The following is a 14,507-nucleotide window of genomic DNA, read 5'->3' as shown; positions in this document are numbered from 1 at the left end:
TGGAAAAAGGCGGTGGAGCCAGAAAGTCTGCATCCCTTGAATTCCGGGTGGCTACCTGGAGGGCTAATAAGAACCAGTGAGAAAGCAATCAGTTATGATCCCGGGCCTTGAAAAATCACCATGATTATTTTATGTACAAATGCTTTCCCATGGCTCACTCATCATAGGACTGAAATGCCTGACAAGAGGGGAAAGCAGGGAACAGGTTCCTGGTGAGGAAGGACAATGAAGAACTAGAACAGCAAAGGGAACCGGAAACTGAATTCATCATCCTTATACAAATGCATTTATAAAATGTCTGCACAAGCTGAGCTGGGCTCTGTTCAAACAGCGGGGTGAATCACCTCCAAAAGAATGCCCACTGAAAGACCGCGTGGTGACAGTTTTACCAAACATGATGGGCCAGGCCAGAGGCCAGGTGTTGTCCAGGATGCCAGGGGGCAGGAGGAAAGAAGAGCACAGAGACAGAAGATAAGTCAGGCAGTTCAGTCTGGGGAATCCTTGCTCAGGGCTGAAACCTGCTCAGATAAGATGACTATCTGGCAGATGATAGCCTCTGGGCCTGTGAGGATTAGCCCAGCTCCCAGCCCCCTTTCTGAAACCAGAGAGGGGCGGGGCGAAGCAGCTGTGGTGCAGTGGACCAAGTAGGGACTTCTGGCTGGGACCCTGGGAGTCACCTAGCCTCTCTGAGCTGGTGCCTTCATTGCGGGTGATAGTCCTACCTGCTCTATACGATCAAGGATATTAGAGCTTGTTTTAAAGAGCCTGACACAAACCCTTATGAAGATGAGGATGGGTTTTACCTGTGAAATGCTCCATGGATGGGCGGGATCTGGGCCCCTCTGAAGAGGAGACCAGAAGGAAAAAGAACCACAGGGCACTTGATGGGCACAGAACTGAGGCCAGCCTGGTGCTTGGTGACAGTTCACTTGTGGGCAAGCTGGGCTGTGGAAGGTGGCTCTCACCTGGCAGAGGCTGCCTTTCTCTGGACCTCGCCTCCTGGCCACCTAAGGACTGAACAGGAGGGGAGGAGACCACAGCGTGGCCGCCCTTCAGCCCTTACATGCCCTGTGTGTGGCTTCGGTGCCGTCACTGCAATGACCTGAGTGGTCTTTAGCAGTCTCACGTCGGGGCGCGTGGGGAAGAGGGCTGACGTGGGCCTGGGTGGGAGAGGCCTGGCTGTCACAGCTCTTCCTTATTGCTGTTGAGGGGCTGGACCAGAGGCCCTGGATTTTGGGGGTGACCTACTGGCCCATGGGAGCCAGGCCACTGGCCACTGTCCTCCCTGTGCTTGCCCGCAGTGGCGTAGTCCTGCTGGAGCCCACGCTCCACTCTGTGCTGCCGGAGGCTCTCGGTTCCCACCAGCCCCTGCGTTCTCAGATACCCCAGCTGGCAAAAGGGCGGCAGCTTCTGGCGTGTTAGGGTGAACAGGAAACAGGACTCTACACAAAAGCAAAAGGAGATGAATGAGTTGGGCTCAGAGGTGTGGGGAGAGGTGCAGGAGGAGGAGCTCCTGGTGCTCTGGGGTCCTTGCCCATTCCCTTCCATCCCTGAGCTTGGAGCTGACTTTTCTGGGTACCTCATGTCTGACCTGAGTGTCATGGAACCTGGCTCCCTACCCTCCTCCCGATGTTCCAAAAATAGGCTGCCCTGACTTTTGGGAGGAACAAGGCTCAGAAATGAAAGCAAACCACAGAAATGACTCAGCTCCCAGAGGCTGGGCCCGGCAGCATGCTCTGCATGGAGCCAGGCCGGGGTAGGGGCTCCGCGGCTCGGGAGTGGACCCTCAGCCCTCTGGGAAGCTAGCCCAGGTGGGCCAGGAACTTGGTGGTCAGTCCCGTTTTGAGCTGAGAGCTGCCTGTAAAGATTTATTTCCTCAATAATACTGAAGTTGCAAATGCCGTGTGTGGGCCTTGTGCTCAGCACCGTGGGGATTACAAAGACAAAACTGGTCAGTCCGCGTCTATGATTTATCCTCATCTGTGCCACAGCACAGTTGGTGCGTAGGTCAAATCTGACCAATCAGGAAATCGTGTGATACTTATTATTTAGAAATATGAAAAAACAACCAGAAGAGCTAGAAGTAGTTTCTTCTGGGGAATGAGAATGAAAGTGGGAAAAAAGCCTTTTAGCCAAGTATTATGTAACTTTGATTAAAAAAAAAAAAAGAAAAGATGAAACAGATATGGGCTCAGTCTTCTGAGGCATATAAGGACAGGATGGGAAGATAGAGTGTCAGAAAAACAGCATGAATCTTTTATCTCAAAAAAAAAACCAACAAAAAAACGGGTACATTGCAAAGCATGCTGTGAGCTTACATAGGTGAACAGGCTGTAAAGCGCTACACAAATATCTCCTACTTTATTTCTGACTTAGAGCACAGAGGGCCCTTGGCAGAACAGGCCATGACAATCCTCTCTGAGCAAGCCAGCCGGCAGATGTCGGGGGAGGCTGGTAGAGAGGCAGCAGGGTAGCTGTCAAGTATCACCTTCTGATGGCGTACATCACCCCTTCTGCAGGGGCCATGGGGCAGAGAAGTTTAGCAGAATCTGGGGCCAGAACTAGCAGCTGCACATCAGTTAATAGGGCAGAGGGAAAGCCCACCTTCTGCCAGCTGGTCCTTTGCCAGGAGGATTCTTCCAAGCTCAAGGCAGTGACACATAGTGGCGTGTACTGTTGAACAGTAGTTAGGAGGCTATAGGGCCTGTGACAATGCTTTGGTAGGAGCTATAATTCAGGGTAGGAATATACTCCCTAAGAGGCACTGGCATCTTTGCATACTCCCGAAACCTTAAGAAACAGGATGAGATTTTATAGTTCAGGTCTCTAGAGCTATAACATGTAATTTCATGTGTAAGTATATGGTCAAGGTTGATAGTTTGCAGAATGCTAGTTCTCTGCTCTATGAATTACCTCTGGGTGTCTACATATGTTTAGACTATTCGTTTAACCTATTGTTTTAAGCTATCTCCCTTAATATATACTTTTTTTTTCAAAGTGGACTGAGGATGCCACCTGGGGATGAAATGAGGACACTTCCTCTCTGACCTGTAGGCCAGGGTACTATTTCTCTAATTTGATCTGATATGAATAGTGCTTGATATACAACTGGTGTTCAACAGATGTTTGTCGAACAGAAGAGTAGATATCCTGGGCATTCAGGGGTTAAAAAAAAGCAGACAAAAATTTGACTTGTTTCAGTCTGTTCTCTCTCTGGATCATTAGGCTTCTCTCCCCGGATCCCTCTGTGGGCCTGGCTGTCGGCGCTATCGTCCAGTTCACCAGTTCTCTATCTCTGTCTGTATTTTTATGTTGAGCTTCTAATTACAAATTTAGTTTTTCATTTCCAGAAGTTTTATGTGGATCTTTCTCAAAACTATCCAGTCAATTGTATTTTCAATAATCTTTTTTATTTCTTTACATAATTTAGACAAACTTTATATCTTCTATCTGACCATTCTAATTCCCACAGTCTTTTTGGTTTGGTCCTACAGTTTGCTGTTTCTGCTGACACTCCCTCATGGTGGTGTGAGTCCTTATGTGTTAAGTGATTTTTTGCTTGGGAATTCATGATCCTTGTAACTTTATTTGTGGGAATTTTTTTGTGTGTGTGGCCTAGTTTTAAAGTGTGTTTCTTCACAGAAGACTTGATTTACTTCTGTCATTTCTGCATCTCAGTGCTGGTATGAAGTTTGGCCCCAAACTCCCATGACCGAGGCCTAGTGGTTGGAAATTCTCAGGGGAGATTTCCCGCCAGCCTACCCAGAGCTGACAAGCATGCGTCTCCACCGTCTCCCTCTGGGGAGTGTTTTTTTGCCTCCTAGTTTATGTACTGAGATCCAAGCTCCTTGGAGGGTGTCTAAACAGACCTCTCACCCTGCTCCGGCCTCACCTTCTCAACCGCAAGAGCTGCTCAGTTACCCAGGCTCTAGGCTACTGATGACCAGCAGGTAACCCACGACCAGCTTGGGTTCATGCTTTTCCTATCTAGCCTCTGGGAAGTTAACTTATTTTCCTATCTGGCCTCTGGGAAGTTAACTTATTTTCTTGCCAGTGCTTTAAACTCCTCAGGGCATGGTTCTATCTGTCCCCTTTCAACCTCTAGCCCAGTCCCTTTGTCCCTCTGGGAACTTAAGTTACCTGCATAGAAGCTTCGCAAATCAGTGTCCAAACAGTTCTCCAGAAAGCGCCGCAGAGGTAGAATGTGGCCCAGTGGGGCGGTCCAGTCTGTCAAGAAGTCTTCCACGATGTGGTGGATAGCCGTGGGCCGAGGCAGGGGCCAGTCAGCGGGGCGGAACCTGACCTCCTGCTCTGTGGGGGAGAGGTCGGGCCGCGTCAGAGCCCAGAGGCTGGGCTTCCCATCCCGGAGTGGATGGCATGGTTCCCGCACGTCCCCAGTGCCTCCCTCCTTCCTTCCCTCCCACCCCCCCCGGCCTTCCTGATACACCTCTGTGCCGGTTGTGGTCAGCTTGGTCAACAGCCATCTCCAAATATTTGGCAGGTTAGCATGAGAAAGCAGGACAAGACTTGTCCCTTGTGGTATCAGGGGGCAGAACTAAGAGTAATCACTTGAACTTGGTGTGCTTCTAAGACTCACATGGACTGAGGTCTGTTGTGGCTGCTTCAGAACTGGTCTGTGAGGGGACTTGGGCCCTGAATCCAAAGGGGTCTTGGAGCTCATCTAGCCCACTTCCTACCTGGTGTGGACTCCCTTCGTGGTGTCCCTGCCAGACAGATGGCCTCAGGTCACGACCCCACCATCCCTGTGCTGGGAAACCCACTGACGGATGGCTTTGACTCTTAGTTGCTTTTTATGATGAATGTAAACCTGTGTCCTGTCACTTCTCCTGTTGATCCTACCTCTGCCCCTTTTTAGATCATCCTATTTTTAGATCGTCCTCTTCTAAGTGACAGTCTTTCAAGTTCTGAAGCAGGAGTTGTGTTCCTTGGGCGGTTTATCTCTTGGTAGCTCCTCTGTGCCAGGTACCATGCTGGCATTCTGTATATATTATCTCATTCACCCTCATATAATTCTGCAAGGAGGGTCTATTAGCCCCACTTTACAGATGAGGATGCTGAGGCTCAGAGAGGTTAAAAGTGGTCCGAGGTTACACAGCCAGGCAAGGACAGACGTGGGAATACTGCGCGGCTTTTCTGTACTCTGTTACTACAGTCCTGCGTTAACCGGCTCCAGTTCCTTTCCCTGCTCCTTCTAACAGTCACTCTCCAAGTCCCCTCGCCCCACTCCATGGTCAGCCTCCTTTGGGGACACACAGCAAGACGGTGTTCCTCTTACTGTGTGGTACCTGGGGCACGACACTCCATGCGTGGCCTGCCCAGGTCATGGTATAGCCCAGAATCTGGGAAATCGCTTACCATTCTTGGACCTTCTGCCCTCTTTGGTCTCTGGGCAGAGTACCCAGTTGTCCCCCTCTGATAGCTCAGAGTGTGCGAGGGCTTAATCAGGTGACAACCTGAGACACAGTGAAGTCCGAGGGGCACCAGCTCAAGAAAGCTCATGCTCAGGGGAAGGCAGGGACCAGCTTACCGGTGGGGAGATGCCTGTAGTAGTAGACGACAGGGTGGAGGAAGTTGGACTGCCAGGCGTCTTCCGTGTGCCCCACGGACCGATCATAGAAGAAGACGTCCTTGTCGGGCCCGGAGAAATTCCTGCCGTACTCCATGCTGATGACGAAGAGCCCGTGCCTGGCCTTCCTTCCTGTGATTGCCTCCAGCTGGGCCAGCATCTGCATGGGGAACTCCTCCAGGTACTCAAATGCTGCGGCGTTCCTGGGGATAACGGCAAAGTAGGCGGGAAGACCCTCGGTGCTGGCAGAGACGAGAGGTGAGTGTGTGCCATGTGGGGGTGTGTGTCTCTCTCCCTCCAAGAAGCAACCACCAAACAGCGTGCAGACTCTGATCAGCCCCACACATCTCACTTTCCTATTACCTAACAGCTGAGCCGACTTACACGTGGGGTGGATACTGGAAAACTGAGTAAGATGCAGTGGCTATCGGGGGACAGGGTGACCTAGGCTGAGGAAAGAGTAACGGGAAAGCCTGGGACAGGGTGGATGCCCTGGTGTGTTCAAGGGACAGGAAGGAGGTCAGGGTGGCTGAGTGGAGCTGAGGGGAAGGGGCAGGAGAGAGGGTTGAGGAGGTCCGTGGGGGCAGGTCGAAGAGGGCTTGTGTGTGCTGTGCCATGGTGGGAACTTCTGGTTTCATGCAGATTGAAGGGAAGCCACTGGCCCCTCGAGGGTATTGAGCAGAGAAGACTTCACGTGACTCATGTTTTAAAAGGGTCACCCGGCCACCGAGTTGAGAGCCGACCACTGCTATACCAGTACAGGTCAGAAATGCTGGTGGTCCGGATCAAGGTGGCAGGGGTGGAGCTAGTGAGAGGCGGTCGGGTTCCAGACACAATTTGAAGGTAGAGCTGATGGGATTGACGCAGTGTGAATGAGGGGTGTGACAGAGGCATCAAGGACGATAGGGGATTTCCCGCTGAATGTCCTATGAGTCCCTGAACTTCGTGTGCTTTGGACCAGGCTGCTCCCTGAAGGTTCTTCCTCCTTCCTCTGCTCCTCGCCTGCCGCCTGTCCTTTGAGGCCTGTCTACTCCCTTCCACACTGTTCCCTGCTCAGGAAGTGTCCCCTTAGCAAGTGACTGATAGGAGCCAACTCGGTCCTGGCCCTAGGGAATTCTTAAATCAGACTGACGGTGCAGTCACCGCTCACCTGCTTGGTGCCGAATGCTTTCCACGCGTTGCCGCCACTCCTTCCTACAGTCCTGCAGGGTAGGGGCTGTCATCCCCATTTTGCAGATGCCAGAAAGGCTCAGAGAGGCTAACTAACTTGCCCAAGGTCACACGGGTGGAAAGAGGCATAACTAGGATTCGCACCCAGGTCTGTCTGTCTGTCTGCAGGGTTTGTGGTCTTAATTTCACCGATTTTTCCTCTGAATAAATCCCCACAGCCCACTTCTATCCCTCCTCGGGCTTTACTGAGGAAGGAACCGCTAGGCTGGCTATTCCACACCTGGAAGAGGAAGGGAAGAGCTAGGACAGGCGAGGCAGGCAGAAGGGAGAGTGGTGGGGACTCACTCCTTCACTAGGACGACATCGGCCAGTACACTGAACATCTGGTAGAGCCCAGAAGCCTCATTCACGCGCCGGAGGATGGAGCTGGTCAGCTGTGTGATGGGGTGCTCTGTGGAGGGCCAGGCGATGCCGTGGTGGCGATGCTCCAGTAGCCGGTGAACAGCACGCACTGAAATGGCCAGAGGGAGGAACGGCATGCTGGCTGTTAAGAATTTATCTACTGCCATCAGGAGAGACATAAGGTCCCCATTAACTTCTCTGAACTGTATGCATGGCGCCAAGAAGATGCCTTTAGAGTGGGGTCAGCAAATGGTTTCTGCAAAGGGCCAGATGGGAAGCATTTGCGGCTTTGCAGAGTCTGTTGCATTACTCGATTCTGCCTCTGGTGTGAAAGCAGCCACAGAGAGCTAAATGAAGGGGTGCGGCTGGATTTGGTCCCCAGGCCAGCGTGTACACATCCCTGCTTTAGTCCATTTGCATATGAAAGTCCCACCGCTATCACTCCACGTGTGGTATGTCCAAACCAGACTCAGGTCCTTCTCTGGGACCTCCCCGCTTCTTAAAGATCCTATTTCTAGCAGAGACTCGCAAACCTTTGCTCCCTCTCCTTCACGGCCTAAATCCAATCTGTCAACTAAGTTCTATTTTGAGATGCTTTGTATACGCGTGTTAAGGGTAGAGAAGCAACAGCTATCTAAAACAGGGAGATGTTTTTCTGTATACCTGGGGCTGCTGCATACAGGTGTGAAATTGGGACACTGTACACAGGTGCCTGCTCTTCCAAAACGAATCAACACAACACCCAAATCCAATAGAGGCAGTGTCACAGACAATCCACATGACAGGGGACGCAGCTGGCCCACAGTCACAGGAAGATGTGCAGCCTCACTAGACATCTGGCTTTTTAGAGGGAACAGTGGTTAGGCCATGTTTTGCAAAAAGTTAAAGAATCACACAGTTAGAGAAGTCTGGGGACAGTGTCCTGACCAAAAGAGCATATATGTGAAGAAACGAAATCTTGAGAGAGCCTGGCACAGTTTGAAAAGCAGGAGGGGGGCCAGGCTGAAGTGTTGCCCTGTGCAAGCCTCCGAAGGCTGTGCCCGGGAGCTGCAACTCCCCCAGCGACATGGCGGGCCACTCGAGATTTGTGAGCAGAGGAAAGGTATGATTTTTTTTAAAAGAAAGGTTGTTTTGGTGGATACTATGGTGGCTGGATGGGAAGCCATAAAGACCAGTGGCAGGAAGACCATTCAGAAGAGATGAAGAGTCTCCAAGTCAGGAGAGTGAGGCAGTGATGGAGAGACACAGGAGCGGGGTGGGCAGGGCTTCCGGCATGCCCTACCTTCCACGAGGTTAGTCTGGGCCGCCCACCTTTCATCTCTTGTTGTTTTACTCAGCCTGTTTTCTGCTTGTCTCCCAAGACTTGTTTCTCAGCTGAATGATGAGCAGGGTCTGGGCAGAATGTACTGGGTCCTGCCACACTGCCCCTCTCTCAGGTAGGGTCCTCAGCTAGTAGTGGTGACCACAGCAATCGGTGGCCTATACACCCAGGACTGTTTCCCATCTGCCTGAAGCTTAGTGGTTAGCTATGAGCGTTACAGTCAGGCAGGCGTGGATTCAAATTCCACCTCTGCCATCCACTGGTTGGGTGACTTTGGACATATCACTTAACTCCTCTGTGTCCTAATTTTCTTATCTGCAAAATGGAGTTGGAATAACAGAATCCGTCTCATGGGGCTGTTATGAGGATTAAGTATGTGAAGTGGGGAAAGAGCAGGGGACAGAAGGAAGCAAGAGAGATGGTGGGTGCAGGGAGAGTGACGTGCATGGGAGCGATGATGACACAGCTGAAGAGACACGCTTATTCTGTGTGTGCACTCAATTTGCAAATGTTCTGCTTTGCAGACAGCTAACACTCTCCCTGGTCTCCTTCTCTGATAACACGCATGGGGGATAAAATATATCATCTGGAAATCAACAGCAAAACATGATCATCTTTCCCTGCCAAACTGGAAGGAGAGCAAAATGCAAAAATGAGCATGAAGGCAGAGCAAGGCATCGAACTGAATACAGAAATGTCGGGATGCGGGACCCTCATGGTATTTACGGCAAAATTAACTGGCTCATGTAACACCCGCCATACAATAAAGCAGCCATCCAACAGTCTACCCAGAGTGCGGAAAATTCATACCCTCAGTACCTACACTTCTGGTAAAGAACTAATATAATCCAACTGAAATTTATTGGTACCCAAAAAGTCTGTGTGTGTGATGCTTCAGGGCTGCACGGTCCGTGGGGACGGCCTGATTGAGTCCTTACAACAGCCCCTTGCGGGCGGGGGAGTGCCCCTTGCTCATATCTCTGGCGTCAGGGTGTCCCACAGAGGCTTAGAGAGGTTAGGAAGCCTCACCTGTGAGGGCACCCTGCTGGGCAGGAGCCTAGGTTAGCATTCCTCAAGCTCCATGTTCTCGCTAACATGTGGCACCTCTCCAGCACAGGGCACAGGCATGTAACATGCTGCCCCAGGTGTATGCACTTTTTTTTCACAAAAGCTATTAATTAATTTATGGTGACGGTGGTTGATGAAATCCAGTAAGTTTCAGCTGTACAGGTGTACGTGCTTTTATACCTTATCTGATGCTTTTCTAGACATATCCTCAGACCACGAAAACCCGCGGCTGTCTGACCCAGACAGGGAATTTATGACAGTGGACATCTGATGAGCAATCCCTGTAAGGCTGCTGGGATTCAGGCAGACCCTGGGATGGTTCTGTCTGGGCTCACCTGTATATCTGAATCCATGGATGAAGCCCCCGGCTGACTTCCGGTAGTCCACAGAGTGGCTGGCGGTACCCAGGACAAAAAGACCCCGGCTTCCTTTGGACTCGTAGCTAGGTCTGACCAGTGGATACTTCTTGCGGAACTCACCCCCTGAAGAGAGTCTGAGGGACCTGTGAGTAGAAAGGGTTGTTAATAAAAATTGCTGCTGTGCCTGAAACACTAATTACAGGTCTGGCACTGAGGCTGGGCTTTTTATTCCTTATTGCATTTAAACCACATCACAATTGCTGGAGGCGGGTATAATCATTTCCATTTAACAGGTGGAGTCACTGAGGCTCAGGGTAAAGACGTGGTGGGTCAGAGACAGGGCCAGGATTCAATCTGGATTCAAGGCTGGGCTCTGGGCTAAGACTGGGCCTTGTGTGACCTGATGATTGGGACAGGAGGGTCTGGCTCAGGCCCTCCAGGTTTCTCTTTGTCTGCCTGTGCCTTGGCCAGAAGGAAAGTGAGACACTGGTTGGATTCTTTGATACTAGGCCTTGCCAAGATCCTGGGGCAGTAATGTCTAAAGATGAGGCTCCACAAAACAGCTCTTCGAAATACAATTATAAATAATTTCAGCAGCTAACGTTTTATTGAGAATGTGATACGTGCCAAGTGCTTTCTTATATTCATCCTCACAATAGCCCTATGAGAAAGAAACAATGGTTCCCATTTCAGTGACAAGAAACTGGAGCCCAGCGTGGTTAAGTAACTTTCCCAGAGCTCACAGGTTCGGTAAGAAACAATCTCGGATTGACCCCACAGCCCGTGCTCTTGGCCACCGCACTGCCTTTCAGCAGATTCACCTCCTGGTTCGGTCTGAGCTTGTTTTCCCACCTCCCGGGTGGAGGATCAGAACGCAGGTGAAGACCCGCCACTGCTGCTGCTCCAGGAGGGAGGGTCTGAGGGCCAGCTGGGAGCCCAGTGGACAGAGAGCTTGTGCCTGGGTGGGAAACGAGGCAGCATCCTCACCCATGCTGAGGGTGGCGTCCTGAAAACCCTGTCGCTGGCCCTGCTGGATGGGGACACTGCTCCCAGGGGAGGCGGCAGAGGGATTTGCTACAGCTTCCTAGCCCCTCCCCCAAGAGGACTCACTTGTTGAAAATGGAGAAGTCGAAGTTCCAGCCCAGGCAGCGGATGACCCGGTCGTAGGCCACACGCATGGCAAAATTGTCATTGTCGTCCTGGGGGAGGGCGATGGCATCGGTGCTCTGGTTGCCCTCCTCCAAGTAGAACTTTAGGGTGATGTGGAACTTGCCCTCGCGGTCCTTCACGATGGCCAGATCTGTCAGGTCGGACTCCAGCAAGCCGTCCAGCGACTTCAGCTGGTAGGTGTCCAGCAGGCCATTGTTGATGGCCCTGGGGCCGAGGGGACATGCCAGGAAAGAGAAAGGAGTCTATGGAGGGTACAAGGGGACTCAGAGGAAGGGGTGGTCAGTCCAGCTGGGGTCAGGGACAGCTTAGAGGGGTCAGAGTACAGAGTACACGAGCAGCAGCCGCGTGGCATACCTGAGGTCGCCTACATAGTGGGTGGCCCAGGAAAGCCGGACCCGGGAGCGGCTCAGCATGTGGATGAAGTTGGTGACACCCAAGATGTTCTCTGCCGTCTCAAAAGCAGAGTTCCCACGGCCCAGGATCAGCACATTCTGACCCTCGAAGTCCTTGGGGTCCAGGGACACGGACTCGTAACCTTCCACATATTCAGAGCCAGGGAAGTCAACCAGGTTGGGGACTGACAAACCGGTGGCGACAAGAAGGACGCTACAAGTAGGGGACAGAAGGAAGATGGCTTAGTCTCGTAGCTCTAAGACACTAAGTAAGAATTGCTCTTTACCTGCCACCTGGCTCGCCTGCCTCACCCAGACTGCTGGCTCCTAAAAGAGAAGACATTCACTCATCCGTTTACTGACCTACCGCAGTGTATCTGAGACTTCACCCCTCACTGAGCTCACTCCAGTGGACCGTTTCCCTGACTTCTCCCTGGAATTATACCAGATACTAGAATTAATGACTCTCTGACAGGAGAAGCTGGCACCATCAGAAATCAAATAATTCATCCCATTTGAACACAGCGGTTGACCAAATATCTCTCAGTGACAGAGAATGAGATCTGATGTCCCCTTTTACCTGACTTGCCTGGCAGATGCAGGCATCTGCTGAGCAGTGATCCTCTACCAGGCCCTGTACTACTGTTTTATGCATCATCTTCCTGCTCGGAGCAGCCCTGATTGGTGTTACCTGTCATGCTTTACAGGTGAGGAGACACATGCCCTGTGGGGGCCCATGACAGCAGATCCAGACTCTGACCACAGATCAGCCTGATGCCTGCTCTCGATATTGGTGGGGACTGCGGTCCTGTGCTGGGCAGCCCTCCGGGAAGCTGGATCCTGCCGGCCTGCATTAAAATGGTTTGATCACAGAGTGGTTTCAAAAACTGAACTGGATGGCCTGTAGAAGGGGCATGTGCAGCCCCTATCGTTCTGCATTTTCTGACCCTTGTCCACTCTGCTCATACCTGGCTTCTTTATGTTGCAGCACACTGTCTAAATGCAAGGGTCCAAATTGGCCCAACCCTTCCTTCCCTGGGCTGTAACAAGCAAGGAACATGGCTGGGGCTCTGGCAAAAGACACGAGAAGATGAACTCTGAGCACCTGCCGGGAGCCACGTGCTAGGCTAATGGCCAGGAAGTGAGAGGCAGTCTGGTGCAGTGGAAAGAACATGGGCTTTGGGATCACGAAGATAGGAGCTCAAATTGCAGCTGTACTGCTTAAAAGCTGTGTGACACAGCATCAGTCACTCAACTTCTCTGAGCTCTAGTTCTTCATCTGTAAAATAGGGATCAGTGAACCACCCTTATAGGGTCCTGGTGGGGATGAAACAAGTGCAGTAGAGAGAGTGACTCTGAATTTGGGTCGTTTACATGACATAAAGCTTTTTACAAGCTAAAACAATGCTGGTAGCACTGCCTAGAGGTCCTCCCACACTAAGCCACTCTAACACTGGCTCCAGCATTTCCCAGGATGTGTTTGGGGAACACTAGTTCCAGATGTTCTACAAACAGGGTTTTGAGGATAATCTTAGACAATGCTGAACGTCCAATGTTGAAGTGTCACGGTGAATATGAAATTAAAGGCTGACAAATCCCTAAGGAAAGACTTGGTTAGTATTTTCCAAATATATTTGATCACAATTTAGGACACGTGGGAAATGATGGCTGAGCACGAATTTCAGCGAAAGCAGAATAGGTGGCAGATTTCTCCCATTCCTCCCACACCAAGAGGCCAATGAAGGGGTTCCTCCTGGAGAGGCGCCAGCTCAGCAGGTGAGCCCTGGGACCGGGTTCCTTACCTGCACTGGTATGCCTGACCCTTCTGGTCGGTCAGGATGAAGTAATGGCCGTTCCAGGCCTGTGGATCCTTGTCCAGAGTGACGTGGGCAATGGTTGTGTTGTACAGTACGTGGAGCCCCAGCCTGTCTGCGAAGTCGCCCAGGTAGCGCACCATTTCGCTGGCATCCGGGAAGTAGGCCTGGGAATAGTGTCTGAAGAGCAGCCGGGGGTCGTGGCTGAGCAGAGAGTTCCAGTCGTGGCGGAGGTTGAACTCGGAGTTGGCCCTGCCTGTGTACCGCTTGTTGATGCTGATGAGCTTGCGGTGCCGCGGGTAACGGGTGAAGAAGCTGCCTGGCCCCGGGGTGCGTTCGAACACCACGTAGTCCCTCCCGGCCCGCTGCAGGAAGTAGGCCATCTGCAGGCCCGCGGGCCCGGCGCCCAGGACGCAGTAGTCCCGGTGTGGGGGTGCCGAGGCCTTAGCCGGGTGCAGGGTGAGAGCCGGGTACAGGGCGATGGTTAGAAGCAGCCCCGGGGAGCCCCACAGTGGGGCCGCGAGGGAAAGGCCCATCCTGCTGCAGACCAGATGGGTGAGGCCTTGGACCACAGATGGCCTAAGGCGCGGAAAAATGAGTGAGGAACAGGGCCCTGGAAAGAGGCAGAGGCTTGCCTTGAGCGCTCACTGCGATTCGGGGTGGAGCCAGGACAAGAACCCAAGGACCTCTGAGCTCATTTGCTACGACTCCATAGGTTTAAGCTCGGATCTGGAGCTCCTCCCAGGAATCTCCAACCCCTCCACCTCCTTCAAGTCCTCGGTTACCAGGGGCGCCAGCCCTCTTCTTATAGCCATGGTAGTAAGAGGGCGGGTGTTAACCCAATTTCTCCCTAATTTAAAAGAAGTCCAACACCCCTCCAGTGCTCTCCCCAGGTTAGACTTTCGAGGGGGCAGATCTCTTTGGCCACGACCCCGCCCTCGGGCTCCAGCTCGAAGGAGTCGTGTCCTGAAAGGACCCCTCCAGGTGCGCCGGTCTCTTTGGCCACGCGACAGAGATGCCTAGTACACCTGCTGCCACGCGGGCGCGAGGCCGCCCTCCTGCTGGTGCGCACTCTCTCGGAGCCGCTCCCCCAGCCTGCGCGGGGCTCGCGCCCGCAGCTCCGACCTCCCCGGCCCGCCTGCCCACCCCCTACCCGGGAGCTCGCACCTCGCAGCCGCTCCGTAGCCAGCGCGCGGAGTGAGACCGGTATGTGTGTGCACAGCC

General features: G+C 52.5%; 1 protein-coding gene across 1 annotated transcript; it reads right to left on the bottom strand.

Annotated features, from left to right (window-relative positions):
- Window positions 1–263: 263 nt before the first annotated feature.
- Window positions 264–14,507, bottom strand: FOXRED2 (FAD dependent oxidoreductase domain containing 2). Its single transcript, XM_025048788.1, has 9 exons — window positions 14,451–14,507; window positions 13,272–13,862; window positions 11,432–11,683; window positions 11,018–11,281; window positions 9,884–10,050; window positions 7,103–7,268; window positions 5,549–5,790; window positions 4,141–4,311; window positions 264–1,442 (listed from the first exon to the last, which is right to left on the bottom strand). The coding sequence occupies exons 2-9, from the start codon at window positions 13,817–13,819 to the stop codon at window positions 1,183–1,185; spliced, it is 2,070 nt and encodes a 689-aa protein (XP_024904556.1). The 5' UTR covers window positions 13,820–13,862; window positions 14,451–14,507; the 3' UTR covers window positions 264–1,182.

Source organism: Pteropus alecto, unplaced genomic scaffold (assembly GCF_000325575.1).
Source record: "Pteropus alecto unplaced genomic scaffold, ASM32557v1 scaffold94, whole genome shotgun sequence".
Taxonomy (NCBI): domain Eukaryota; kingdom Metazoa; phylum Chordata; class Mammalia; order Chiroptera; family Pteropodidae; genus Pteropus; species Pteropus alecto.
Note: the sequence above shows the minus strand (reverse complement) of the source record. Positions and strands in the feature narration are given on the sequence as shown.